General features: G+C 35.6%; 1 protein-coding gene across 10 annotated transcripts in view; it reads right to left on the bottom strand.

Annotated features, from left to right (window-relative positions):
• Positions 1–27,416, bottom strand: part of LOC141438738 (uncharacterized) — a 213,231-nt gene that overhangs the window by 40,202 nt on the left and 145,613 nt on the right. For 2 of the 10 annotated variants that reach the window (XM_074102678.1, XM_074102677.1), the window contains exon 2: positions 2,459–2,852. The exons of the other annotated variants lie outside the window; for them this stretch is intronic. In XM_074102678.1, coding sequence (XP_073958779.1) covers positions 2,459–2,541 — 83 coding nt within the window. In that variant the 5' untranslated portion in view covers positions 2,542–2,852. The remainder of the gene's footprint in view (positions 1–2,458; positions 2,853–27,416) is intronic. 10 annotated transcript variants of the gene reach the window in all.

Here is a 27,416-nt window from a genome sequence, read left to right as displayed (position 1 = left end):
ATATTTAACATGATACAATTAAATTCGACCTAAATAAAACGTTGATACAATTTTGGTAAACTTCTCTCGATTAGGTGAGATCCCTTGCAAATGGCAGCCAAAAGAGATGACAGTAAAAATGTGAGGCATAAGCGGTTGCCTTGGCGCATGTCCAGCCGCCTTGTCCAAAACCTTCACTGCGAGCTACATCGAAACACGAACGAAGAAATAGGTCACCCAGGAGATCTGATGTTTGGATAGGTAGTCGAAAATACATCCGTAAATTGAAATCTAGATTTGTTGGGGCATGAAATTGAACAGGATTTCGCGTGGTGAATTTATGTGTAAGATAGGACTCTGCGGCGCTGCCGTGATATGTGTAAGCTGGATGTTGTGCCACATTTGGAAGCGTTTGTCTGCACTATTCGTTGTCCGTGGCATTTTTTGCGTAAAATCCGATGATCAAATTCCCACGAAAGCTGCCATTTCATACATTAACAAAATTTAATTCTTTACTCGTGCAGCCGCTTATGCGTGACTGAACTACACAAATAGAAATAAAACAATATTTTTTTAAATATCAGGTCAGGTATGCATTTAAAGACTGCAGATTGGACTAGCTTGAGTTAAACTTTAACTTTAACAGAACAGTTAAATCGGATTCATATAGTCAACTCTGATCCGTGCAAGCTCTCATAAACTTAAATGTGAACATATTGCACAGGTTCAGATATTTTAAATAATTTATTGAATCAGGCGTTACTTTGCGGAGGTCCATATAAATGAACTAAAAGAATTTCCTTGCTCACCCGCGACCTTACGATAGCTAAGCTTATGCAAAATATGCGTGTTCATGCAGTTCCTCCACCTCCACACTGTACAGTGGAAATTCTTTTAGTTCATTCAGATATTTTGTAAAAAAAAATAAGATCTATATAATGAGACAACATGAAAGTTATTTGCATTTGCCGAAGCTTTTTCATTTGCAACTTTATCATAAGTAGATAACTACGGAGTTAATTTTACGCCCCACAGCACCACCGCAATCAGCAATGTCGCGGCGTCTCAGCATTTTCCGTAAACAAGCCACAGTTGAATCGCATTTGTAAGTGAACCAGCATAGTGTAATTAAACTTGAAGCTAACGTCAAAGGCGTGGAAATCGAGAAGTTTAAAATGAAAATGGTACAAATATGACATTGAATTTTCAATCCAATTAAATGTACGTCCTCTTGAGAGAAAGCGAAAAGATTAACACAAAAGGTGATCGTTTTGAAAATAAAATATAGAGAATGAGATGCCAACCGGCCAAGTGCGTATAGGACCACGCAAGCTTCAGGATTCAGTATGTGAAGTGAGGTGAAATAGCTGCCACATTGATCGCTGAGCACATCAGAGGGAAATCGTGGCGGTTACGTTCTTTTCTATAAGAAGGACAGTTTTAGGTGCTACATATCTCTGAAATCTTACAGATAAGACGTGCACTGAAAAATTAAAAGTAATTGCACCATTCAATTCAGTGTTCTTAGATTTTTTGACGCGGTTGAAAGGTTGGGGCGTGGGAGACATTTTTATGACTTCTGGAGATTATCGCTCTTAAATATTTAACAAAGCAACTTCAACCATACTTTATTGTTCTTATTTATTAGTATATTTGTTTGTTGGTTTGTTTATACTCTTTATTGTACAAAAAGGAAAAACAAAAAGGTTACATAAATAAACGTAGTGTTAAGTACAAACGCGGACTTATCCCTGCAGGGATCTCTGCCAGTCAACCTTTGAGTGTATTTAATTAGGGTTTCCATTTATGTTTATTTATTTTTAGTAGAGTATATTTTTTAAAGCCTAATATTGTAGCTTTCACTATTTCTGACTTTTAAACCCTGTTTTTTGATCCCCAACTGTAAAGCTCCTTTCATCTGCTCAAAGGTTGTCCAATAGAGGTCCCTTAAAGGAATAAATTCGCCTTTGTACATGTATATATGTATCTCAACGTTTGCTAATTGTGCTTCTTTCTTTATTTTGTACAATAAAATGTTTTTATACATATAAGCAACTATTTTAGAAAAATCACGCCTCGTGACATTTTGCATCGCAAGTTCCGTCTGGCAATAAATGTCAATGCGTTATTAACCTTGAAAACGTACAACGTGATCAAAGATTGGTTCAACTCTAGCGTGAAATATTGAAGTTGTTAAAAGCGTAAGTGTAATTGTTGAAGTGAGTTTACCGATAAAACATCACGTGTTTCTGCTTGTTCTTACTTATACTCAAGAACCTGACGATGAAAACTAAATACAAGGACCCACCCATAATAGAACGAATCAAAAAAGAAGAATCGAATCGTTAATTTAAAAAAAAAGTTGTGAAAAAATCAGCGGAGATTGACAGTGAATAAACATCACAGTCAAAGAACTAAAAGAAGTAGAGGTAAAAGAAATCATCTCCGTAATTTCAAGGCACCCGAAGAAGAAACTTACCCGTAGCCTGGCCTCTGGCAGAACCAGGTCTTCGTCAGCTTTGCTGCCTCAATGATTGCTCCTCCAAGGTCACCAATTCTCATGCCAGAGCAAGAGCAGCATCCATCGCTGTCTCCTTCACCCACAAGCACTAGTTTAGACTCCGACTTCGCCACTTTGAATAAGTCTCCAACATACAGAGTACCCCAAACAGCTTGTCTTAGCAGACAATGAAATCCATTTAGACTAACGATTTCTAGTCATTGGATTAGGCTTTGTATATAACACTTGGAACTTCACGACGTCTCCGGGCACTTTACTGTCTTCCGTTTAAACTTTATACAACAATATTGCTCGAGCACTTGGTAAATTTTCTCACCACGACGTCAAATTTCAATTGCTTTGTTGTTTATTCCTGTTATGATGAAAGAAACAAGTTGGTTGATAAATTTAATGAAGTTATTACGGCGCTTATGTTGGTAAACGTTTACGCGAAAGAATATTTTAGGACAAAAATAGAAGCAGAATTTACATTTGCACATGAACCTGTTAACCCCGTGGTCATTATAAGAGATAGATGTAGTACTATAGCTAAACTATAAGCTATAGTGGAATTATAATCTCACCAGATGATAAAAGTAAATTAACTACGAACCAACAAGGTCGGTCGTTTAGACGAAATTGGTAGACATAATAGTCGCTGCTATACTAACGTGACGAAAATCGATACAAATGACCAAATATCTGACCAGCCGTTAATGTTATTGAGTAATTTAATGTAACGGCATTCTCGTTTGCTCAATCAAACCAGATTAAATAGACACGACCACGCCATAGTGTTTTCAAAGATAAAGGACACGGGTATAATTTGCGATCCATATTTATGCTGTCGATTGCGTTTTCCCACATACAATTGGTGCTAGTAATGGTAGTTATGATATAAAACTGTTACAACATTATTGTAACGGTCACAAAATTTGGCCTAATAATGCTCAAATACTATAGAATGCTTCAAGGCCTACAACAGTAAGTTGTAAAGAATATACCAAACACACAAATAAGTATGCACAATGCTGAATTCTCAGGCAACCCTCGAATTCTCGCCCATCAACAAGTATTTTTAGTATCAACATTAGTAAACTTAGTCAAAACTAACCAGTTTGAGCATCAAAATAGTTAACTTCACGAGATTCAATCCAAACCACTGTGTTAAGATAGAAAACTCTGATTCATTCAGTTTCTCTGATGGTGATAATTATAAAATATCTGAAGTGAATTACTATAATGGTGTGAATAAGTAGATAAAACAGTAGGTATGTTTGGATTAAGATCTCCCAATAGTCTAAAAAATGGAAAAAGATTGATGTCATCGCCTATAGATAGACTAATAAGTGCCGATGATATTATTAAAATAATGTTCACGACCAAAACTAACAAAAAATCTGTCATGTTAAAGAATATAACGAAAAAGCAAAAACATTTGGTGACAAAAACAATTCAAACGACTAAGACCAATTCTTCAAACTCAATGGCAATGGCATGGGATTGCGAAATGAAAATTGAAATTTGACATCAAAAAGAACAAGGGGCAGAGCAAATACTAATTTGCGATGAAATACCTACCTACTTACTAACTTTTATCTGTCAGCGATACAATCTCATTTCGGTATACGGGTCATCCGCCTCTTAAAATTCAAGTTAAATTACAATTTAAAAGCGAATGGGTTTTTATAATTATTTTAGACTCTAAAATCGATCAATAATTTATAAACACGTTTTGTTTTCAGTTTTATTCAAGAAACATATTGTGTTTGTTTACTTATTTTGTACAATAAAGAGTTTACATACATACATATTAAAGTATCATACATGCATGAATCTGAAATAATGATTTAGGTAATACACTAACACACAGTGGAATAAAATCATAAATATACTGAGCGGCAAAAAATGGGCCTCAAATGTATATAAGTAATTTTGTATGTAGAGTGATGAATGAATGATTTTGTGCCGCTGAGCTCTCTTATTTTTAATCTACAGTAGCGTCAATTAAACATTTAACTAACATTTCTAATTCCGAAATTGTATTTATTGTAATATTCACGAGTTAATATCATACACTGTAACAAACTAAGCATTTATGGTTACTTTCCATACAATAAATCAAAGATCACAATATAATCTGGTAGGAAATGTACTACAGACATTAAAGTATCCATTGCTACGGAAAAACCACTCGTGAATCGTAAAAGAGATCGTATATTCGAACGGCAGGTCGTAATATGGGGCGAATTACTTTTATGGGTCGTCAATTTAATTTGCACTTTATTTTGCAGCTCATAAACAAGGTATTTGCTTTATGTATGCAACAGAAAGATTGTACTGAAATAAGGAGAGGTGAGTAACTACTGCTAAAGACTTTGCAATGTGAGAGAGCAGAGGGAAGTGTATTCAAATAGACTGCATGTAAACGTGACGAAATTCTTCACTAGATATCGCAGGGAGTTACAGAATTGTCCCAGAAATATAAAGAAGACACATATGTGAAAAAGTTAGCTCACTTTAGAGATAAACCTTATCGTTAACAACAAACAATTTCAAACTCTTAACACACGGCGTCCACTCTACGAAACTGACGGTATTTCACAAAAACAAACAATGTTTATCTCCGATACGGCAACGGCCTTAAAATCTACTTTCGATTTCATCACTCCCACAGTGAGATACTTGTATTGGCTCGCTGGCACACAAGCCGGATTTATAAAAATCCTGTTTTTCTTGCGTGATTGAGTGAAAAGGTAAATCTCAGTTGTCCAATAAAACAAGAAGTGCCAAATAAAACTGGTACGGTAAAGATTGTTTTTGATTTGTTGCATAAAGTGGCGGAATTGGTAGGTCATATAATCACCACCAAGTTAACGTCGTTAACATTGGTTGGCGTGGTAATTTAGCAATCAAGGAATAACGATGGTGATAAAAGTAATATCGTCATACCGAAACAAATAGGTCATACCGACAAATCACGTGCTGACTGCGGGCAGGGACGTAAGCAAATAAAGCATTATAATCGCGAACTACTTACAACTTACAATTATTAATGCTCTCAAAGCTTACATTTGAAAGCCATAGTCTTCAGAAGGAGTTGGCCAAAGAAAAGAAAAATAGTATTATAAGGCATATTACTGATTAGAAATACTGAACAGAGAGACAATACAGAGCGAAGTAAAAAAAGCAAGATTACCTTAAAAAAAAAATAAGACAATTTCAATGAGGAAACCGATCTTTCGGAAACCTTTGTCCTCCCTTTTTTCCGAACAAAACGGGGACTATGCAACACTGGTATGCTCGATATTTTTATGGTACGGTTTAAGGTGTATTAAATATCATTTTAATCTAAACTTTGTTTTCACGCCCGTAATAACAGACTTTGAAATCCATACTTAAAAACCTCACGCAACAGTGCGCCATCTAGTGAGACAAAAAACGATAGCCCTCATTGGTCAACTTTAAGAATTCAGAATTGTAATCGTGTTTAAATTAAGTCAAAACGCGGTCTTAAACGACAAACCCGAAACCAAAGTGCGACAGGCTTTTTCATATTAAACGCAAAATGACACTAGGAAGCGTTGACGCAAGGTCGTTACGAATGCGCCCAGCCATGTCAAATGTCAGCTTGTGATAAATCTGCGGCTGCTTACCGCGTGACAGTTTAATACAATGGCCGAGATTAAGTGGAATTCTTCGCGATGGAAGAAAATGTTTTAAATAATCTTTATTGGCTTTTTCGTGGATTAAAGGTGACAAGAATAAAATTCAATGTCTAATTTGAATCATTATAAAACTTAATGAAACCAACAACTGCTAACAATTGAGCTAAAGTTTTGTGCAATATTTACCAATTCACTCTTAGCCTTGCCAATGTATCCCATAGCACCATTGCAGTTTGAAATCAAAGAAAATTGTCTCTTGAGCGAGACATCACAAACATAGATCACATGAACTTAGATCAACACTTCTTAAACTTGATGCTTTAAACAACAGACAATAAAGAACAAAACCAAAGAGACCCGATAGTAAAACTGGTTCACAACGTATCAACAACACATCCTTCAACACTTGTTAACCTTACTAATTACAACTACAGGCTGGAAGGATTGTCCACGGTGATTTCGGCCAAACACCGTTTAATAACTAACCAATACGAAAGGCAAGGTACCAGAAAGGTCCGCGGGCGACCTTCACGACTAATCAAGGCTTCACCCACATTGCGTATGTATTAAAATTTTCAAGCTACAAGCAACTAGCGTTTTGCGGGCACGTGCGGTAGGTAAAAATGAAATGACAGATTTCATAAACGTTTTTGCAAAATTTACTAAATGAATAGCAGGAAATGATGTTAATATAGATAGTGACGTAATTGTAAGGACCATTGTCGTCTGTATACACGTTATTCAAAACTTCACGTAAGTATAATAAACCTACAAAACCGTGCAATTGAAAACACTCGCGGATATTTTCGTTCTTTAATGAAACGGTTAGTGACATAATGAGGAATCGAACACGATTGTAAATAAACATGAAAATGGACATTTGTATCACCCGTGGCCGATACCAGGAACTGGTTTTGTTTTGCCAACCTCGCTGCCAGTCTAGAACTTGAAATTTACTAAATTGTAATCAGGCAGTACAATACTGGCAAGATCGGAGACGTCGCCGCCTTCCACAACCGCGTAACCAACGAAATTAAACCCAATCCGTTGATCAACAAAATCTAAAATCGAATACAATTTGACTAATTTATAAATACAATCAAATTAGGACTTAAAGTAAACGGACGATAAACTTCATTTCGAATTATCGCAGCGCTTATTGGGTGGTAGTAAAATTTGTGTTTTACGATGCTAGTATTAAGTTTGCTATTTGACTGCTGGCCACAGTATCCGTGAAGTCTGGTCCTAGCTATCAGAAACCAGATGTTGGTTATAGATTTGCACGGAACGGCACACGGTACGTATGGTTTTGTATATTTCTCGACAGGCTGAAAATCGAATATCGAGCGGATCCAGTTGTGACGAATACAAAAATTGCTTTCACTTACATAATTACTTCTCATTTATCGGTAGAATAAATTCGAAATTTATCAAAAATAGATTTAAGCAGCATTTTCGCCAATTGACTCTAATGACACCTGATGATTCGGTTTGAAATGGAGCAAAATTTTCACGCATCAAAGAAAAGCAATTGAGATGAAAACGAAAAATTTATGCCGGAAACTATAATCATTGGATAGATAGATAATAGATTTGTTTTTTTTTTGTATTTTTATAACTTGGTCTTCATCATTCATCACGAATATTCACGTAATATATATAATCTCTGTGCAAAAAAAAGCTATTTAAACAAAGTAAAACTAGACACATAATCTTACCAACACCCGTATTAGATCCACTAGCAAGTCAATCAATACCACGAAATCAAGTTACTAACAAAATTTCATCACAGTATCAATATCGCTTCTCAAGTTATCTTGCACGGTGCGTTACCAAGTAATGTGATACCTTAACACAAATAAGTTACGGTGTAATTTGGCCAAGCAACGCTCGACTTGATGTAGGTATGTTTGCACAGATTGGCGTCAAGTGATTGTTTTGTGATGAAAACCAACGTTGAAATGGTATTGCATACTGAGCTTAAATCGCTGGTAATAAAGCAAGTTATTGGGGTTACATTTGTTGTTTGCCTTTAAATAACCGCGATGGCGAAGATTAGAACACAAACACGCCATGGATTATAAGCAGGAATTTAATTTTAAGACTCTTGAGATTATTCCACGAAAGCACGTTTCAGATTTATACAAGTAGGCGGATGCCAGCACTATTCGTAACTGAAGCACCTATAAAATTATAAATGATAATGATAACAATTCAATTAACATTATCTTATCTTCACAACTACTTAATAGCGATTGTGTTAATCGCATTCTTCAAACATACGTAGTAACCCAAACAAAACATAATCACGTCTGAATGAGTGAATATACATCAGCTACTTGTATCAAAACATCAGCGTCTGTTTTGGAAAATAATATGATTTGTGACAAATTACGGTAATGACATGAAAATTATAGAAATCTTATGATTTCTAAAACATTTCTTATTACGCTGACGCTTGGAGCTTATCTTGAGAATATCTTTATTCAACTGTCACTCGTGAAAATGGGCCGGTGAATTATCGTACTTTTCCACCCGAACTCGCGTCAATCTCAATGAATGATTAATTGATTAGTAAATTGTTATGAATTCTCACTGCGAGGAAAGCAGCGGCAGCGGCAGCTTCTTAAAATTAATTAACAGTTTCTCTCGTAGAAGCGTAATTTAATGTAGGTACCGCCCAGGAAATACTGAATTACTGAGTAATCAATTAGTGTTACGGGATTAGTGCCAGCCTTTACAAATCCAGCAGTAATCATAAAATCAATACGTTCTGATCTAGATCGCGAGCGAAACCTAGCACTTGTTTAGTTGCATAATTCTACAGCAGCTTCCCCAAATTAATAGATCTTGCCACACCATCCTACAGAACTTGGATCCGCTTCTCTAGAACTTTCTTACACCCAATAGTTTTACGATTGATGATTTTACGAATTTCAAAAGTATACTTGAACCAACTGAATCGTGGCCCAATGTGGAACCTTTTCGTAGAAAAAGTCAGTGACATCGCATTGCTTGACAAGGGAATTTATTATGACACTTACTGTGAGAACGCTCCACGGTGGATCAGGAATCAAATGGTTCGACTGTAGGTACTTTTCTGTAAGTTTTCAATTCCTCAGATAGATAGCTGGCCAAGCCACAAGGTTCGCATCTATGCAGAGTAAAATAAATACAAATTGAAGCAGTAATTCTCTCGTACCCTAAAAATATAATACCTTTTTTTGTGGAAATCCGTCAACGTTCAAGGATCTGTGTTTAAACCATGCCCCGGGCCTTTTCGGTGGAATAATCATTTTCCTGCCGGATCGCCCTTTATAAGCATATTTTCTTTGTTCCTTTGGGAATGTTATTTCTTATACCATTGCACGTTTTGCTATCGACATCGAGTTGTTTTTATTAGGATCGTTAGAGATGTTTTAAATTTAAATTTCACAACCTTTATGTGTTACCAATGGTCCACAGCTCAATTTCGCAAAGTTATTGGCTTAGCTATAGTTGTATTTTTAATGAGTGTAATGGTAAAAACAAGCGTATACTTTTTACTTCCTAAACCGCTCTTATATATGCATATTAAATCAGTTAAGACTCCATTAACTATTCAATCAATCCAAGGTCCCCTTCATCAACCTTACTTTCCTCCAGCAAGTTCTCTTCTACTTTTAAACGCTCTCTCACTCATCCAATTTCTTATGGTCAAGTACCGTCCCAAACATTGTCATTACCGGCTCATACTAGCTTAAACACATTTGAAAGTCGCAATTGGAGCGAGTCGCGCCTTCACGCATCACACGGACACGCGACGCTGTTGCTGTTTTGCTGCGCTGGCACACTGTGCAGTGAAACCGCGAAGGTAATGGCGTCATGGAAATACGGGCTGGTCATAAAGATTGTCTCTAGCACTGCTATGTGTGCTAAAATTTGTATGGACGTAACTGTTTTCATTTGCTTCGCATGTTGCAAAAGTATGTTACATGTGAGGTTAGCTATCGCGCATAACTATCAATCGATCGAAACTTGTAGGTACTAATCAAGACTGGTTTCGTTTCGTTGCTTTGAATTTATGTTGCAATTTTTCACCTAAACAGCGAAGAGAAACCTGAGATGCGTAAATTGGAGACATACCATTCAGATTTTATAAGTACGAAATATTTACACAATACAAGAATTAGACTAACACTTGAAATTATGTTACCTATTCTACTGTAAGTAAAGTAGTATGTATGTGCGTTTTGCTTTTCAAGTGCCTTCGCTGTATTCGGTAATTAATATTTAGAATAGAGTGTAATTGGCCTTAAATTATATTTATTTCCAATTTGCGATTACATGCAGTTTATATGAAATGGTCATGTCGTAAAAGTAAAATGCTATAAAACAGTTAGTAATAGGCGCTCTCTTTTAGAAAACTAATTGATTGAAAAGTGAAATTTACCATAGGTATTAATGTTTTAATGTATTTAGGGCCGCTTGCACGGTCTAGGGTTAAACATTCTATCGTTAATACCTACTATAGATTACCGGTGACAGTTTCATACATTTTGACACTACTTAACCCTGGGTCAGCTTTTAACTTAAACTGCGCGCTCAGAAGGTTTCGTACAAAATAAAGAAAAATTTCGCAAAAATATTTTTGTTGTGTTTGCTATTGTCAGGAGAAGGTTCTTATAAAAGAACATTTTGAAAATTTAAAAAAAAAACTACACCGGGGGCGATGCCGCGGGCACCAGCTAGTATACAGTAAAATAACTAATTGACCAAGAACCGCGTAACTTTTCTTGCACCTAGTAAACTGGATTTTAAAGAAAATTCCGTCAGCAATAAGTACCTGGACTTTCATGCTTACTATTAATATAATTATATTTATACTAATCATATTTGTCCCTCACAGACGACCTTCTCCGGTCCAGGTAGACCAGCCGTGCATATTAATTTACTAATAACATTGCCAATACTGCTCAAACTCAAAGGAGATGCATAAATTTCAAAGATGAACTATTATGTTGATTTCGTGCATGAATATGCGACAGCCGTGCAGCCGGATTAAATATTAATGGCACTTGACAAACATTTACGATTTAAGTCCCACTTGTGCTTGATTACCTGTATATAGCAAATCCTACTAATATTATAAATGCGAAAGTGTGTTTGTATGTTTGTCCGCCTTTCACGTCAAAACGGAGCAACGAGTCTACGTGATTTTTGTCATAGAGATAGTTTATGGGCCAGAGGTCAAGCCATACTTTTTACAAGCTTTTATTTAGTTTCACCTGTCCCGTTGTCTGTCTGTATGTCTGTAATCAAATCTTGCAAGTTAAATTTGACCAACTTCCAGTAGTCAGATTATCTTGAAATTTGGAATACTTATGTAAATAGCGTGGCAATACAATAATCTAGTAGTGACATCCTGGTAGTCCAGCCAGGATCGTCTCCGCAGGACGGAACTCTTCATCGGTTAATAGCATCCGACTTGAAATTTGGTATGCAAACGTAGTTTGGGTGACAATGCAAGTACAGCCAACAAAAAGTACAGTTAGAAAAAAGCCTGTATTAAAAATATTTTTTTTATGGTTAGGCTATTAAACCTGTCTTGTACTTTTTTTGGGTAGAGTTGCTTTTAGGTCCAAAGATCTTAAAGACACTTACTTTTATTTACTTTATTTTAGTTTTAAAATTTTATATATGGTGCTTTAAGTGTAGGGTTAGTTTAGTAAAGTCAGGGCTTAGGACCATGGCTTTTCCTGGAATTTCATAACTTATTTACAGCGAAAGCGAAAGAGACTGAGCCGCCAATTTTACTTTAATTTTTTTTAGGGATATTTAGTTCCTTTTCAACCGGCTTCAAGCCACTTATGTGGGAACATCTACCTATATATATAATCAATCTCAATCACAATTATTGAGATTCACGTCTTGCTAGCAAAGATAAACTATGAATATTTTGTAAATAATTTAAAAGATATTTCATGTAGGTAAATTAGTTAACTAAAGGGTATTTCATATCGTAAGATGTATCCAAGTACCTACTTAATACCCTTTCACTGTTATCTCGATACGAGCAATGTCTTAAAGGCACCAATAGCTTTAAAAATTCATCATCTTAAATAACTAACTCATTAAAATGCAATCAAGAAAACGCTCTAAAAGGTCACTATTGCATAGCAAAATGAAGATTTATTAGGCTTCCATGATAAGCCACTCAATCATTGCGCATACGTGCATTGTAATACCAAACTAAAATCTTAAGTTACGGGTTGGGGCACATACGAGAGGCATCCAGAAAATCCACATATTGAACTTTCTTTTGCGAAATATGTGTGAATTAAACACGAATTAGTTATGGATGGACTTTGAAAAAATAAAAACATAAATTATAGAACATTACGCTGTTTTACTGCTAATAATTAATTAACTCTTAGTTATCCTTTAAACAGTAAGAGTTAGGCCACTAGTGTGTTAGAGAAATTAACTTCATTTGACCTGCAGATTGTCCCCTTAAAGTTAACGGATATCAAAAATAACACGGTGTAGTAATACTAGGTCTAGGCATGAAAGCAGCGTTTCCACCAGAGATGTGATGTGCGAGGATGTGTAAATGAAGCGTTTGCGTATTGGTTAATGAAAAACACATCGCTCGTAACACATCCTCACACATTATTGGTGGAAACGCTGTGGTCTCTATTTACATTATTATGAAGAACAGCCATGCAAAATGTCTCTAGCTACACTCAACGGTTAGGATTTGGAGTTTTATCCCGGTCCCGTGGGAGTATCGGGATAAAAAGTAGCCTATGTGTTACCTATTCCTGAGGTCCAGCTACGTACAGTCACCATCAGATATCACCAGATATCACACAAAAGATGAAGTCTAAAACCTTAAAAATAGAGTGCAGTGCATGTTCCGATAGTTTTGACCACCTTGGCCGCTCCGAAATATTTGTTGGCGACTGTAAATGTACCTACATACCAAATTTCATTCAAATCTGTCCAGTCGTTTCAGAGTGAATGTGTTACAAATACACGCATATAAGAACGTTACAGACGTTAGAAACAAAGTAACAGTAGATTGCAAATAATGCAACCCGTTATTATCCAAGCATATTACACCACATTCAGATGCTAACTTATAATTAACTTTCGTCATCTTTAATCAAGTGCAAGTAAAGACCATTTCCCATGGATCCCCCATTGTCTCTCATAACATAGGTGTAAATAGAACGCAGACTCGTAACGTGCGTGTGAAGTTTATAACATTAAGTTGTGTAACATATAAAATTTGGTAAAACGGTAAATTGTCCATTGTTGTGTGATGCAAGTGATTTACGGGGGTCAATTTTGAAAGTATAGGGAAGTGTTGATTGCTCAATACGAGTTTTTATGTTGCTATGAATGTAGTACGAACATTGACAAAGATTACCTCAGTGAAAACCACAGGCATTAATTTTCCTGCCCTTGTTGGATTTTTTTTTTCAGTAAAATAAAGACTATAGATATACTAATATTAATAACTAACTGCATACTAGTAGCAGTAGTTGAATAGTCGTGTTGTTCAAAATTTACATTATCTCTTACTACCTTTTGGTAGCATAGCCGTATGCAGATGATTTCTAACTCTAAAAAGTTCTACTAACTCTCATCCACTAATGCTACTGACTATGTAGGAGTACATTAATCTTTTAGTCATTACAGATTAGGTTCTGTTAGATAGAAGCCTTGCATTAGATAAGATTCTTCTAATCATTAGAAGAATCATAGCTTTATTGATAAAATCACAAATATCTTCTTACAGTTATGTTTCAGTATTTAACAGGACACGTGTGTAGTAAAGACTGTCCACGATAAAATCCGGGCATGCCTGATCTGGTGTATCTTTGTAATGAATGCTAATATTCAAGCAGCACTATTTTTAAGTAAATAGTGGTTATGAAACTACATAATAAAAATATAATCCTAATAAAAAGTCGGGGCGTCTGTGAGTTTTAGCTTTATATATTAGACTGTGCCTAAATTATTTTGTACAGCGTCTTCTGACGGTCTTTTCTAGGTTTTTATGTAAAGTTTATATACATATTTTTTAAATTGGACAATCCACGTTAATGCTTATAACATTGTCTTTTCACGACAGTTAATATTTTTCGAATTGACTTCAGATTGAGGTAGTTTGGAAGTGTTTTAACTTTGGTGAAGTTACCTTTTTGACAGAAAAATGCCTCCCGTATAAAAACTAATTTTGGTGCTTGGATTAGAAAGTTTTCGCGACTCCCCCAAGTAGAAAACAGTTACATCGTGATAATATCCTAATGAGCGTAAAACAGCTTGTGAAAATATAAATACAATTGTGGCATTGAAGTTGAAAACGAGTGAAGATTATCAAAAAACGCTGTACAAAGTAATTTAGGCATAGTGAAATACATAAAGCTAAAATTCACAGACGCTCTAACATTTCATTGTTATTGTATTTTTATTATGTAGTTTCATAACCACTGGCTGTTACAAAAAAGTGTTGCTTCAAAATTAGCATTCATTACAAAGATACACCAGATCAGGCATGCCCGGATTTTATCGTGGACAGTCTTTAAGTACGAAAGCTACATGAGAAAACCCGCTGTGGCCCAATGACCCTAATCTCACGCGTCACCACGAGTGCGTGTGCGCATGCAATGCTATGTTGATATGAGACGTGCCTTGTGTTAAATTTGCGATTGACAGTACAGGTGGTGTTGTAATCTTGATATTAATATGTGCCGTTTGACACTCCTTGTATTGGTATCAGTGTCCAGTTCATTGTTATTGGGTTTCTGGTAGTAAACGTTGTGTGATCTTCAATTAAATAAAAGAAAATGGTCAGATGCACCTAAAACTTTGGTGCACGATTATATTCCGACAAAATTATTATATCATCAGCCATAAGACGTCTGCTATTGAACAAAAACATCCCATTTAGATCGCCACAAACTCTCGCGATGTCGTGGCTCCACCTAGTATAATTGTCATCGTTTAAAGTTACTAAAATCATGGTTAGCTTTCTCTTCGATCTCAGCTTGCGCAGGAGCTTCGGATTGGCTCGGAACGTGTGGCAGTTATAACTCGACCATTAATAGATGAGTGAGTGACCCGTGTATCTATTTTAATAATTAATCAGTACAACACAATGACGTAACAGTAAATCATTCCCCTTAAGGGTGTTAATATAAAATGTCTCTACTAGGCCAACCTTTACCGGCTAATTTAATTTAATCAGGTTATACATTAAAATTTCTTGTTTTCTCTTAAAATATCTTGTTTATGATGGTATGATTCTTATCACTGAATAAGTAGGTACGGATACATTTAGCGATGCTAAATATGAGAAAAGGCGTGATAATATCTACATTAAATGATACAACCTTCGGCTATAGCATAAAACTTACATTGGGTTATAACTAACAAACATATTAAAACCTTGACCTAGAATAAAAATTACATGTTTAAAAACATCGTCAAGTCACCTGGCTATTAAGAGAAAAAAAAATCGTGAGTTCAAAATAACTATATCAAATTATGCAAACATGGAAACTTTCCTCATCTACATTAGTGCAGATTATAAATTCACGAATGAATGAACTAATAATATTATGATAATTCGTTTTCCAGTCATCTTAATTTGCATAAGTAAACATACTGGATTATTTAAATTTGGGTAAGCGAAAACCAGAACAAATAGCACATCAAAGGAAAAATCTGATCTAGATTTTTTGTGTACATAATCAAAGAGTTTAAAAATAAAGCTCCACTGTAAGATAAACCAGATGTACTTCTAGTAACAGAACACAAAACTATAGTCGAAAAGAGAAATTATGACTGCTATTATAAAATAGTGAAATTAACTTTTTTTGTAACGTCTTTACGACCACTCTGGTTTAACGATACCATGAATTGCTCGCACAGACGAATTAAAAGAATCGAACACGAACAACAATAAAACTGATGCTTTGAACAAAAAACCTGTGAGTCTATAAATAGTTTGAAAAGGCATTTTCGAAAGTTAAACCAAAACAAACAATACGAAGTGTATGAAGAGTGTTCAATTGGAACATCGTAAACGACTCTTGAAGCGGCTAGAAAACCGGTTCCGATCAGACGGCTGGAGGTCGCCATCGAGGTCGCGGCAGTGAACTCCGGCCATCGGATGTTGAGGTACCACAAGTGGTTGTTGGTAAAGTATGTTTAAAATGAATTAGGAATGCATGCATGAATGCAAATTTGTGTGGATACAGAATTATTGAATGCATGTGAATTGATACCACAAATGTTTCTAGCAGGTCATAAAGACAAGGAACTTACATGACTCCTGGCAGAGGATACAGATAACAAATTTAACTCCAATAAACAAAAATAAAGATCACTGCTCACAACACGAGACGTCTGTAGCCTTCCATTAAAATGCGCAATAAAGCATTTGTTAACGAAATATATGAAATATGCAATCCCAACGAACGAAAGAGTGTAGGTCAATAACCACTCAGTTGGCCCACTTGTTACTTGGTCGGATTGCAAGCGGGTGTTGCGTTTGCATACTGCCGAGCAAAAGCGGCAACTGACGGCTTCGTTAATACGAATTTGAGCCTAATGGACGTTAGAGAACAATTTCACATTAATTATATGCCACTGCTACGTGTTGCAAAGTCAATCTTACATCATTAGGCTAATTCGTGTAATCAGATCAGACTCGCACACTCAAGACTACCGAGAGTAAATTAGTATTCTAGACGACATTATTTCTTATCCGAATACGTGTGCGAAAATTTCCACTAAGTTCAAAGTCCTTCGCAGACGGAAGACACTTAAAGGCGGTCGGGGTCACCATCTTCGGAATACAAATGAGGATATTGTCATCGGAGCTTTGCCATTACGTGCTAGCCTGAAAGGGTGTAAGAATAGTCTAGATGACAATCATTATGGGGTATTAGACATTCACTGTGTTGAAACTAACAGACAAACGGACAATGGCCGATTTGTTACGTTACGTCACAGCAATCGGCCTGGTAGAGCTCTTACTTTCACTCGATCGCAATGACTCGTGATCGATCGGAAGGCGTTTGAAAAGTAAAAAAAAAAAATAACGGACTAATTCGATTTCATTTTGATGATTTTCTTGTTTTTTTTTTTGGTATCTGATGAAAGCGATTTGTTTCTTGATTATGGTATAATGACCGATTATCGATAGTCTCACATTCTGTAGGTATCAATACGCTTCCTATTCATCGAACTTTCGCGAGTACTGCCAAACCATGTTATTTTTTTGTTTCAACATTAGATATATTATCTTACCTTTTTCCCAATCGTCATGCCATATATCTGTTCCTCGAAATCTACCTACTATATCCTTGTTGTTTTTAACTCTAGAAGGTTTTATACATCATTACTTATTTGACCTTCCTTTGATCATTTATGTTCGTGAGTAAAAATCTGTTACCTTGTTGCAAAAGGCTGTCCAATAAATCTTCCTTAACTTTAGTAATAAAGTCAGAGAAATTTAATACCATTAACTGAAAGTTATTAAAAGAAAGTGAAACGCGGTTTACATTCTTCTCTTTTCGTGAAATATGTTTCTATTCTTTCGCTTTTGAAATTAAATTCGATGCCGGCTCATTTATCATTGGAACTACTTAAGTATACGTGACTGATAAATTCTTTAATGTAATCATGATCACTATAATCTATATCTCTTAGTGCTAAAGACTGTTCTGATAATGTGAAGATACGAGCTTAGGAACAGATATAAACATAGTGTCTAAAATAAATGTTCTCGGAAACTTAAAGATTCTTATTATCATGCAACTCTTTGATTACAAAAATATATTAGTTCGTGAAACGCTAGTTTTTGTTGTTGAATCAAGCCATAAAGGTTCAACCCTCATTACTCTAATAAGTAAAATAAATAAGAACCAACTACTTCTTAACGTCCACTTAAAATGTCAGCTTTAAGGGCGATCCTGCAACGCCTACTGCCTCCGTGGGCGGTCTCCGTGTCATAACCGATGGGTACAAGGCACTGGAGTTGACGGCAAAGGTCATACAAAAGTACTATCCGTTTGTTTTACAGAATTACTCATTTTTTGTTGAATTAAGATTAACGCTAACATTTAGTAATGGACGATGTTTAAACATGATTTACAAGACTTTGCTAAACTTGTGTATGATCAGGTGAGATAGAAATCAATCGCTAGTCAGTTTAAAAAAAATAAGGCATCTTACACTTAAACCTAATTTAATTAAAAAGATTACTAAGATACGATTACTGTCGCGTGCTTTTTTGCTACTAAAATTTGACATCATACAAAATCTAATAACAGCGTTACTGGAGTCAATACCAACAATGCATCTTTCTTCAAATGCATTAAGGTTTGAAACTGAGTAGCAGTTTCAACCCCTCACAACAACCTTCTGTTGATAAACAAACACTTTCGTCTTATCTTAGCACAAAAGTTTCTTTCCTCGCGTGAGTTTGCGGATTATGTTTTTCCGATACAATAACTGTTGTGGCCTACTATAAAATGAAATATCCGAAGCCAACAACAAGTCTTTACATAACATAATAGAAAGGCTTGTCTGTACTTACAATCACGAAATATTCATATAAAAATCTTGAGATTTAAATGACTATACGACGATGTCGACAAAACCGATTTAATAATTTTGCATGTAGTACCTCTTTGCCGAGAACAAAAGCAAGTGTGCTGCAACTGACAAACCTGAATGTAAATTCAAATCTTATCTTAACGTGCCAGCACAGTTTTTACTGACTAAAAAATAAACAAAGGAAAAATAAATCCACCATTGAAATATGATAAACGAGTAGGATGTGGAAAAACAGAGGTAATATTTTCTCAGCTGAAAAGGTATTTCAAGTGGGTGGAAAACAGACGCAGGAAACGCGTGGGACATACGAAAAGTCGACGGTTACGATAAAGTTGCGTATAAGGAATAACTTAAATTGCGTTAAAACAGAAGTTTAGTCATATGTGATGCGAGTTGAAGGTGATGTCAGAATTGCGAAGACTCGTATAGCTAGTTAGTAATCTGTAAATAGTTTCTGGAATATGTGTGGCGCCTTTTTTATTTATTTATCTCAACATAACAATTACATGACATTACTAAAATTCGCCAAATTGCAAAACAGTTTGTTGGCGAATACTACACTTTTTATTTATAATACTGTTTGTTTAAATACTCGCATTACCCTATTATATTCAGCCATAGTTACATATTAGTTTATTAAAGTATATATCACTTATTTTTTAAAGAAGTGAATAATTTGCTAGTAGTTCGCAGCACCAATAAAATATGTCCTTACTTGGGTATAATTATTCGTGTTGTATTTTGCGATAAGTACTAATCGGTTAAAACGACAAACATTATGATAACAGAAAAATAATTGAAAATAGTAGCAAGAAAGTAAGGTGTAGGCAAGTCGCAACTATATGAAAACACAAATATAAATAGAAGTAATTATTTATTACAAAATCAGATAATGGGAATAATTCGATTTGAAAAATCGACTCATGTTTACATAAAGAATATGAAGTTAGATGAAAATACAAGAAAACGTTATTTATTTTTATTCGAGAAAATTAAATCACAACTAAATATGATGAAGTTAATGGAAGAAGTACAGCCATTTAACATAAGTACCGAACTGAAGGTCAATAATGTGATTATTTTTCGATATGGATCGAACTTTACACAACGGCAGTTCGTAGGCGTACTATATGGTTAACGATTATGTTTAACAAGTGAGTTATTGCAACACAAACAAAACAATGACACAATCAACAAAAAATGATCATTCTACCACGTAATTTAACTATGATAACTCCCTATCAGATATCAGGCTTTATTCATCCGGCAATTATTTATAAAAAACAATAGAGTAAAGTTTTAAATGAATAACTGATTGATTCAGGCGTTACTTTCGGAGGACATTAATGAACCACAATCTTTTACCCTGCTGTTTTGCACTTGCAGGAATAGAACTTTTACGATTTTTCTTGCAGATCTAAACTTAAGCTAAGTTACACAGACTCCTATATAAAGCAAACAATAAGTTAAGCGAGCCAAAGTAAAAAAAAAGTGTTTCCACAGTTATACATTTTTTATTACGCATAAGTACAATCTTCATACATAAAGTGCAATCACATAGTGCTGATGTCAGTATCGAAAACGACCGCAAATAATTCACACAATTTATTTTTATTTGAAGAGGCGTTTAATTTTAAATACAAGCCAAATCTATTTCGGTGGACATCTCAAGAATACGAACCGTCTACCGTCAAGTTCGCGCTAATAGAAGCAAAATCTTCCGCAGTCTTTTTTAAATATAAATTCATTTTGGCTGTCACACGCTCATAAAATTTTAATGAAAAGGAAACGTCTGTCGTTGCTGTACGAGTATTAAATTATTAAAATCTCATTTGGTCTGCCTAGCCAGGTATCCCTACCTGGAAGGAGAGGTCGAACATCTTTATCAAAGGCAAGTTTGTCCCCAGGGGACGCTACTGTCCCTAATTTACGAATCTAAGTGGCTAGGGCGTTCGATTAAGTGTATTTCTCAGTGGTAACTTGAACAGTGACCAGTGTCTAATTTGATACTAAGTTGTTTCTGTCTGGTGCCTTGATTTGGATGGAAGACATCATATTGTTGTGAGGGTCGACAGCTTGATGTCATGTCTGTGTGTACTTTTCAAGTAACATCTAAAATCCTTGCATAGGTCTCTTGTAAAAACTATAAATAATAACGTGTCTGGCTATCTGACAACGTACAGCTTAAACCCCTGACTCAGAGCCTTGATATTTAGCAGGCATATTCCTTAAGGGATGCACTAAGAAATTAACCGGAACTCCCACGGATAGAAAGCTAAACAATTGTTTACTCTTTCACAGAACTGAAGCAAATTCTAGAAAGCTACCTTTAAGTCGATCAGCACGCATTTTGTCAGTAAGTATATCTAAAATATTTTCTTCAACCTGCTTCACAAGCAAAACATTTTATTCGTCACGTGCCGACATAATCTGACCGAATCCTTCCATTATTATAGCTAGCGAGTCTAAAAAAGTGTCAAAAAGGCAAATCCAAACTGGCAGGGCCACGTTCGTCGGAGGATAATAAAATAAAATGTGTCCCAGAACGCAAGGTATATTAAACCACACGCCAGCAACTCCTGGGGTAATTAGAGCTAATATAGACTGTATTACCGGAGCGTAAGGTGCATTAGCGATACTGCCGCAAGTGCTAATAAAGACATTGGAGAGTGTTACAGTAGATTCGGTGTTAATTTAGCTCGCTGGCAGTTAAACCAAACGACATCCAAGTTAATTACTGAAAAAGGTACATGAAAGAAAATTTTAAAAGAGATTCTACGTTTAAGAACTTCTGAAGACCTGTTGTAAAACTAATTTTACAACAGCAGCAACTGTTATATCAATATTTTTGTTGTTTTCAGTGTTTCACAACTTATTCCAAGTTTTAGATATATTGTAACTATTGTATTTAACCGTTGCTGTTCAAATTAATCAGCTTCTAATAATCTTAGTTGAAGGCAATCCATGCTTTAAGTTTGCTTAATGCCTATGCTCAATATTACGCTTAGTATTATGTATTTTTAAATATTTATTTAAAGCACCAAGTAGTTAAGAAGTTGAGTTAAGAATCCTCGAGCCAAGATCACGTTCCTAAGATTTGGCATCTACAATCTGACGAAAGTTGTCGAAATTTCGATCAGACCTGCTGTGCTGTCCTAACTCCACATGACACCCCCAGAACACTTAGTTCATTAGGCAGTTTGACGCGAGGCGAATTATAATAAACCTCGCCAGAGACGGCCAGCGTTACTGGGTAAATTCGATTCCCTAACGTCATTTATGTAAACTTGCCCTATTATGTCGGTTAGGTGATTTTGCTTTTTCGGTAGTTTATTTTGTGGAACTATTTAGGTAGGACTAAAAGGGTTCATCCTTAATATGGTAGCTGGGTGTAATAAAGCAAGGTGGAATGAGAACCGATATTGAAGTCGTGAATTCATGCACGTTGTGGTCATAAAAACATGTTATGTTATGATCACGGTGGCTATCAGAATGAAAGTAGTAAAGATCTTTACGTCTTTTTTATCGATTGATATATGATACCTATAAAGTGCATGTTCGTTTTGTACACTCATACATTTAACATCTCACGTTAGGATTACTATCAAACAAGTGTATCCGACCGATATTAAGGGGCTGTTTCACCATCCATTGATTAATGTTAACTGACGGTTAAATGTGATGCCGTCTCCGTCTATTCGAAGAAAACAAATAGAGACGGCATCACATTTAACCGTCAGTTAACACTAATCAATGGATGGTAAAACCGCCCCTAAAAGTTGCTAATGCTTCTGAACTCCACTAGCATAAAATAATTAGTTGAGCTGACAAATACAGTACTAAATAGACGATAATAGTAATAGTAAATTATTTTTTTAGCAAACCGTATTAATTTTACGGTCGTATGAACATATCTTTACAGATTAAAAAGAAACCTGTAGATTGATATTTCACATTATATTCGGTATAAAGAAAAGAATCATAACATTGTTAAAGACGAATTCATTTGCAACCTAATGTTCGTATTACGTAGTTTTTACGATGTTACGCTACATCGCGAATTTCACGAATGTATGAAACTAAATGAGAAATATATTATCCCCTCAGCATCATAAGTTACCAGCAATATCGTAAGTCGACATATTAATAAATCATGTCTAGCCGCTGACATCTCGCGCGCTACTAGTCGAAGTCACCAGTACTTCGGTTCTTTTGCTATCCATGTAACTATCCATACTGATATTATTAATGCGAAAATGTGTTTGTATGTTTGTCCGTCTTTCACGTCGAAACAGAGCGACGGATCGACGTGATTTTTGGCAAAGAGATATTTTATAGGCCAGAGCATGACATAAACTACTTTTTATAACAGCGCGCGATAACCGAATTCCACACGGACCAAGCCGCGGGCAAAAGCTAGTCATCTAAAAAATTTTACAATCTAAGCGTGTATTCTTTGTTTTTCATGTCATGATTACGTGATTAGTAGGTACAGCAGAAATTTTACCGTACTTAAACACTGGACTGTTTTGTCTACGTAAGTCACGGATTTGAACTCGCGCCCGACTCACCTCCAAATTTAAATTCAGACTACCGTGGTAGGGCATCTTTATAGGATATTTTACCCAAGCGTTGGACAGGAAATATCTTCGGCCAGCACAATAGTTCGTTGGTCTCGAATTCATGTCGTAACGCAAGCACGTTGACACTATCGTGTCCAATCAACGAAAGACCCTAACAATAATTCCTGTCCATCCACGTAATTGTGCCACGATCATGATAAAGTGTCTTGAGTTACTGTATATCTGTATTACTGTGTTTTGTAACTTAACATTGAGATGAAAACGAATTTTAATATAAAAGACCGCGTTTGATCAACTGTACAATCAAGTCCGCAGTCTTTTTGTGACAACGATACGCTGGGCTTTCAAGCCACAAAAATATCCATTGAAACTAGTTCTTTAAACTATAGTCAACTAGAAATACCAATGCACCACACCTACTCTATTGACCTAGTCGGATAGTTGGAGATTAAAGATGTAACAATTACGTGACATGTATCAAAGTGATCGAACTATTGATAAGTGCGACGACCTTATTCCCGACTAAGATAAGATACGCACCGCTAAAAGGATTGACATTTTTAACTTTATTAACCTAGTCCAATTTGACATTTTACAAGATAAATTACAGTTTGTCAATAATAAAGCTTGTGTGTGCACAAAATGTACAATTACATTTATAATCAATCATGTAACTCATGAATAATGCTTGCAGAATTTTTGTTAGATAAAAACACGGACGAAAAGAATCGCGATGATCGCTGTAAGGAAAATATTAACCTAAGTGTATTATGTGAACATGTCACGCGAAAACCAATTTGATCTCACAAGTGCTTCTGAGAATAAACATTTCTGTAAATACACCGCTGAATAGGTATACAGGGAAACATTTACACCGCTTTGATATTAGTTTCTTTTATAAACTCTCGGATTACTTTTGGGTATCCCCATTTCCCTTTCGCTGGGAAAAGTTTTCGGGCAATTCTATGGACCCACGTCAGTAGGTCACGATAATTTGTTATTCCGCTAATTACAACAAGGCTAGCTGTTTTTCACGACTTTTTTATTATTATTTGTACTTTTGCCTGCTTGTAATAAGAAATGGAATGTCTACACAGAGCGCAGAAAATTTGTTAAATTTTGTTATTACCAGTAGAAAATATCTCTAGCACGTTTAGTATTTACTTAACTAATGGATTTTCTGCCAAGTTTCTTACGGCGTATTCTACTTGACAATAATGATCTTTCTGAAAACGCTGGTAGTAAAAATACATTGTCATGTAATAGAGTCCATTGAGGTCTACTTATAGAATAAGCTTACCATTTTGTACTTTATTAGGTACTGGACTTAACCCGCGGCTACGCACGCGTTAATTATTCGATCTGGTAGTTACAATTGAAATTCCGGGATTTTACTAAATTCCCCTGGGAATTCCCAAAATTCAAATCGTGGTCTTCATTGAGGTTGTGTTAAGAACAACTGTCTAAAATTTCGAGACTGTAAATCCAGCGGTTGAAATTTCATATTTTTATCCCTATCCCGTGGGAATATCGGGATAAAAAGTAGCCATGTGTTATTACAGAGGTCCAGCTACCTACATACCACATTTCATGACGGTTGCTATTACGAGATTTTATCCCTATCCCGTAAGAATACCGGGATAAAAAGTATCTTACGTTAATCCAAGTTATAAACTAACGTTTTGCTAAACTTCATCCAAATCCGTCCTGCCGTTTCAGCGTGAAGAAGTAACAAACATACTCATTCACTCACAAACTTAGCTGCAGGGCTACTACGAAACTCGAAACTCGAAGTTCGTGTCGTGCGGTCCCTCTGACACTTATACTATTTAATACTAGAGCGAGAGGGACCGCACGACACGAACTTCGAGTTTCGACTTTCGTAGTAGCCCTGCTGTAGCGATCCTTCATGGATATTACGTCCTAAGGTATAGATCAAACATAACACGATGCAAAGTCCGTTGGATTATACAATCAAGAGTAAGCCGCATTCAGTTAAACAACATTAAATCGGTTTAGGCTCTGCAAAACGAGCGTCATGTTTAGAATAACAGAGCAATTTGTGGTAGTTACGATTATATTGACTGTGGTAAAGCCTGATTACAAATAAACCTAGTTATACTTACTATTTATTGAAACCCGACTCACCATATTAAAATGTGGTCTACAGTTTTATTTATATATCAATGTGGACTATTATATGTCAAACGTCGGAACAGCGACTTTTTATAACCTAAGAGCGTCACATAATGACGCACTGTGAGTAAAAAAAGGTAAACTGGTCTTGAAATAAATTTACAAAGGTTCATACAATGACACCAGACAGTAGGATGTACATTGTCAAAAATAATACAGGAATATGTAAAAACGATCCAGATGAAGTTATTTTTTAAAGCTGAATGAAGTAGGTAATATTTCATTGAGGGAACAAAACGTTTTCGTATGATTTGTTTTTGAGCAAAAACAATGTTCAAATAATTGTAATTTCAATGAGACTTTTAACCTCAGTCGAGACAACAATACAGCAATGTCTCACTAGCAGAGATGTCTGTTTAGATGGGCACTCATGTGTGCAAATCTGTGTAATTTATTTTACTGTTTAAAGGTAATTTGTAAGTAAGCATGGTTCGTCGCTATTATTTTAGAATGGGATTCATACAACAATATGTTTACTAGTATACGAAAAGTCATCAAAATAGTTTCCATACGGTAAACTTCTCCAACGACAATGCCACAAAACCGTTACAGTGTACAAAATTAATCTTTATTATATTTTTTCTACAAAACCTATGAAACTATAGCAAAAAGCACCTAAGCATTGAGGCATCACACAGTGAGCCAACAAAAACCATTACTTCCGTCACTGACTGATGACATTGTTGTTTTTACCTCACCGAGTATCGCTGTTATTATAATCTAGTGGCACAAAAAAGAAAACTTATGAAAAATTCAACAGGTAAAAAGTATGACAGAATTACCAAAAGCAAAACGGGAATATAAATAATCTCGGCCTGCCTCTTATTCTCATCGGAAATAATGAAGTTAAGAATGAAAAGTTAGACAAGGGATACTGAAGGGACGCTGTCAACAACGAAGACTAAGAACACCACCATAAAAATGTCTTTACAGTATGTCACATATTGCAAATACCTACCCATTAAAACCAGATTACGTCAGACAATGACGTCAAAGCATGTTCACAAAAACTTAACCAGCGATAGTGGTATGTTTAAAAGCGAAAAGAAAAACATCGTGAAGAAGTTAAAATTTCAAATCAAACTTTAAATTAAATCTGTCCAACTCATTGCAAAAGGCATTACTTTATTCCATCACTAGGTACTCCCAGACTTTTCGCAATTCAAATCTTGCAACGTTAGTAAACATAATGTCGTTGGGAAAGAAGTACAACACAATATTCAAGCTTCACTAGAATTAAGAAAAGCTGCAACAGCGTTATAAACAGGTGCACGCTCTGGTGCTGAGTGCGTTCATTATGCTAACATGTGATAGACCAGATGCGTTCTTATGACAATCATGAAATTTTAAGAATACTTAAAAGCTGCAAAAGGATTTCGGGGACTTCTTGTGACATCACAAGACAGGAAATTACCGAAGTTGTTCCGGTTTGACCTAAAGTTGTAACGAACCTGAGAAAGTATCTTAAGGGGAAAGGGTACAAGATTCTGACGTCCGTTAAACGAGATGTTGCGAACAAGCAGTTAATATGCTGAACACGTCTTTCAACTTTGCGAACGCGGAAAAACCGAAGGTAAGACGCTAGGTCTAAAAAGTAAACGAGTGGAATAATGCGAACCTGCGCGGACTCTCTTGACAATGTTCCAATTCACTAAAGAGCTGATTCCGCAGAACAATTGTGTCACATAAAGTTCCTCGAAATTCTCGCAATCCACGAAATCATCTGAAATTATTAGACTGGGGATGTCAACTGCAGATTTACATGATTAAGCTATGAAATCTAAACAAAGTTTTCGATGTATTAAATAATTTTTCAACTTGACAATTTGTACATTTAGGTACAATTTAATATTTGTCCGATTAAAATTCTGC

Source organism: Choristoneura fumiferana, chromosome 19 (genome assembly GCF_025370935.1).
Source record: "Choristoneura fumiferana chromosome 19, NRCan_CFum_1, whole genome shotgun sequence".
NCBI classification, from domain to species: domain Eukaryota; kingdom Metazoa; phylum Arthropoda; class Insecta; order Lepidoptera; family Tortricidae; genus Choristoneura; species Choristoneura fumiferana.
The sequence above is the reverse complement of the archived record's forward strand: the minus strand, read 5'-3'. Positions and strand labels throughout refer to the sequence as shown.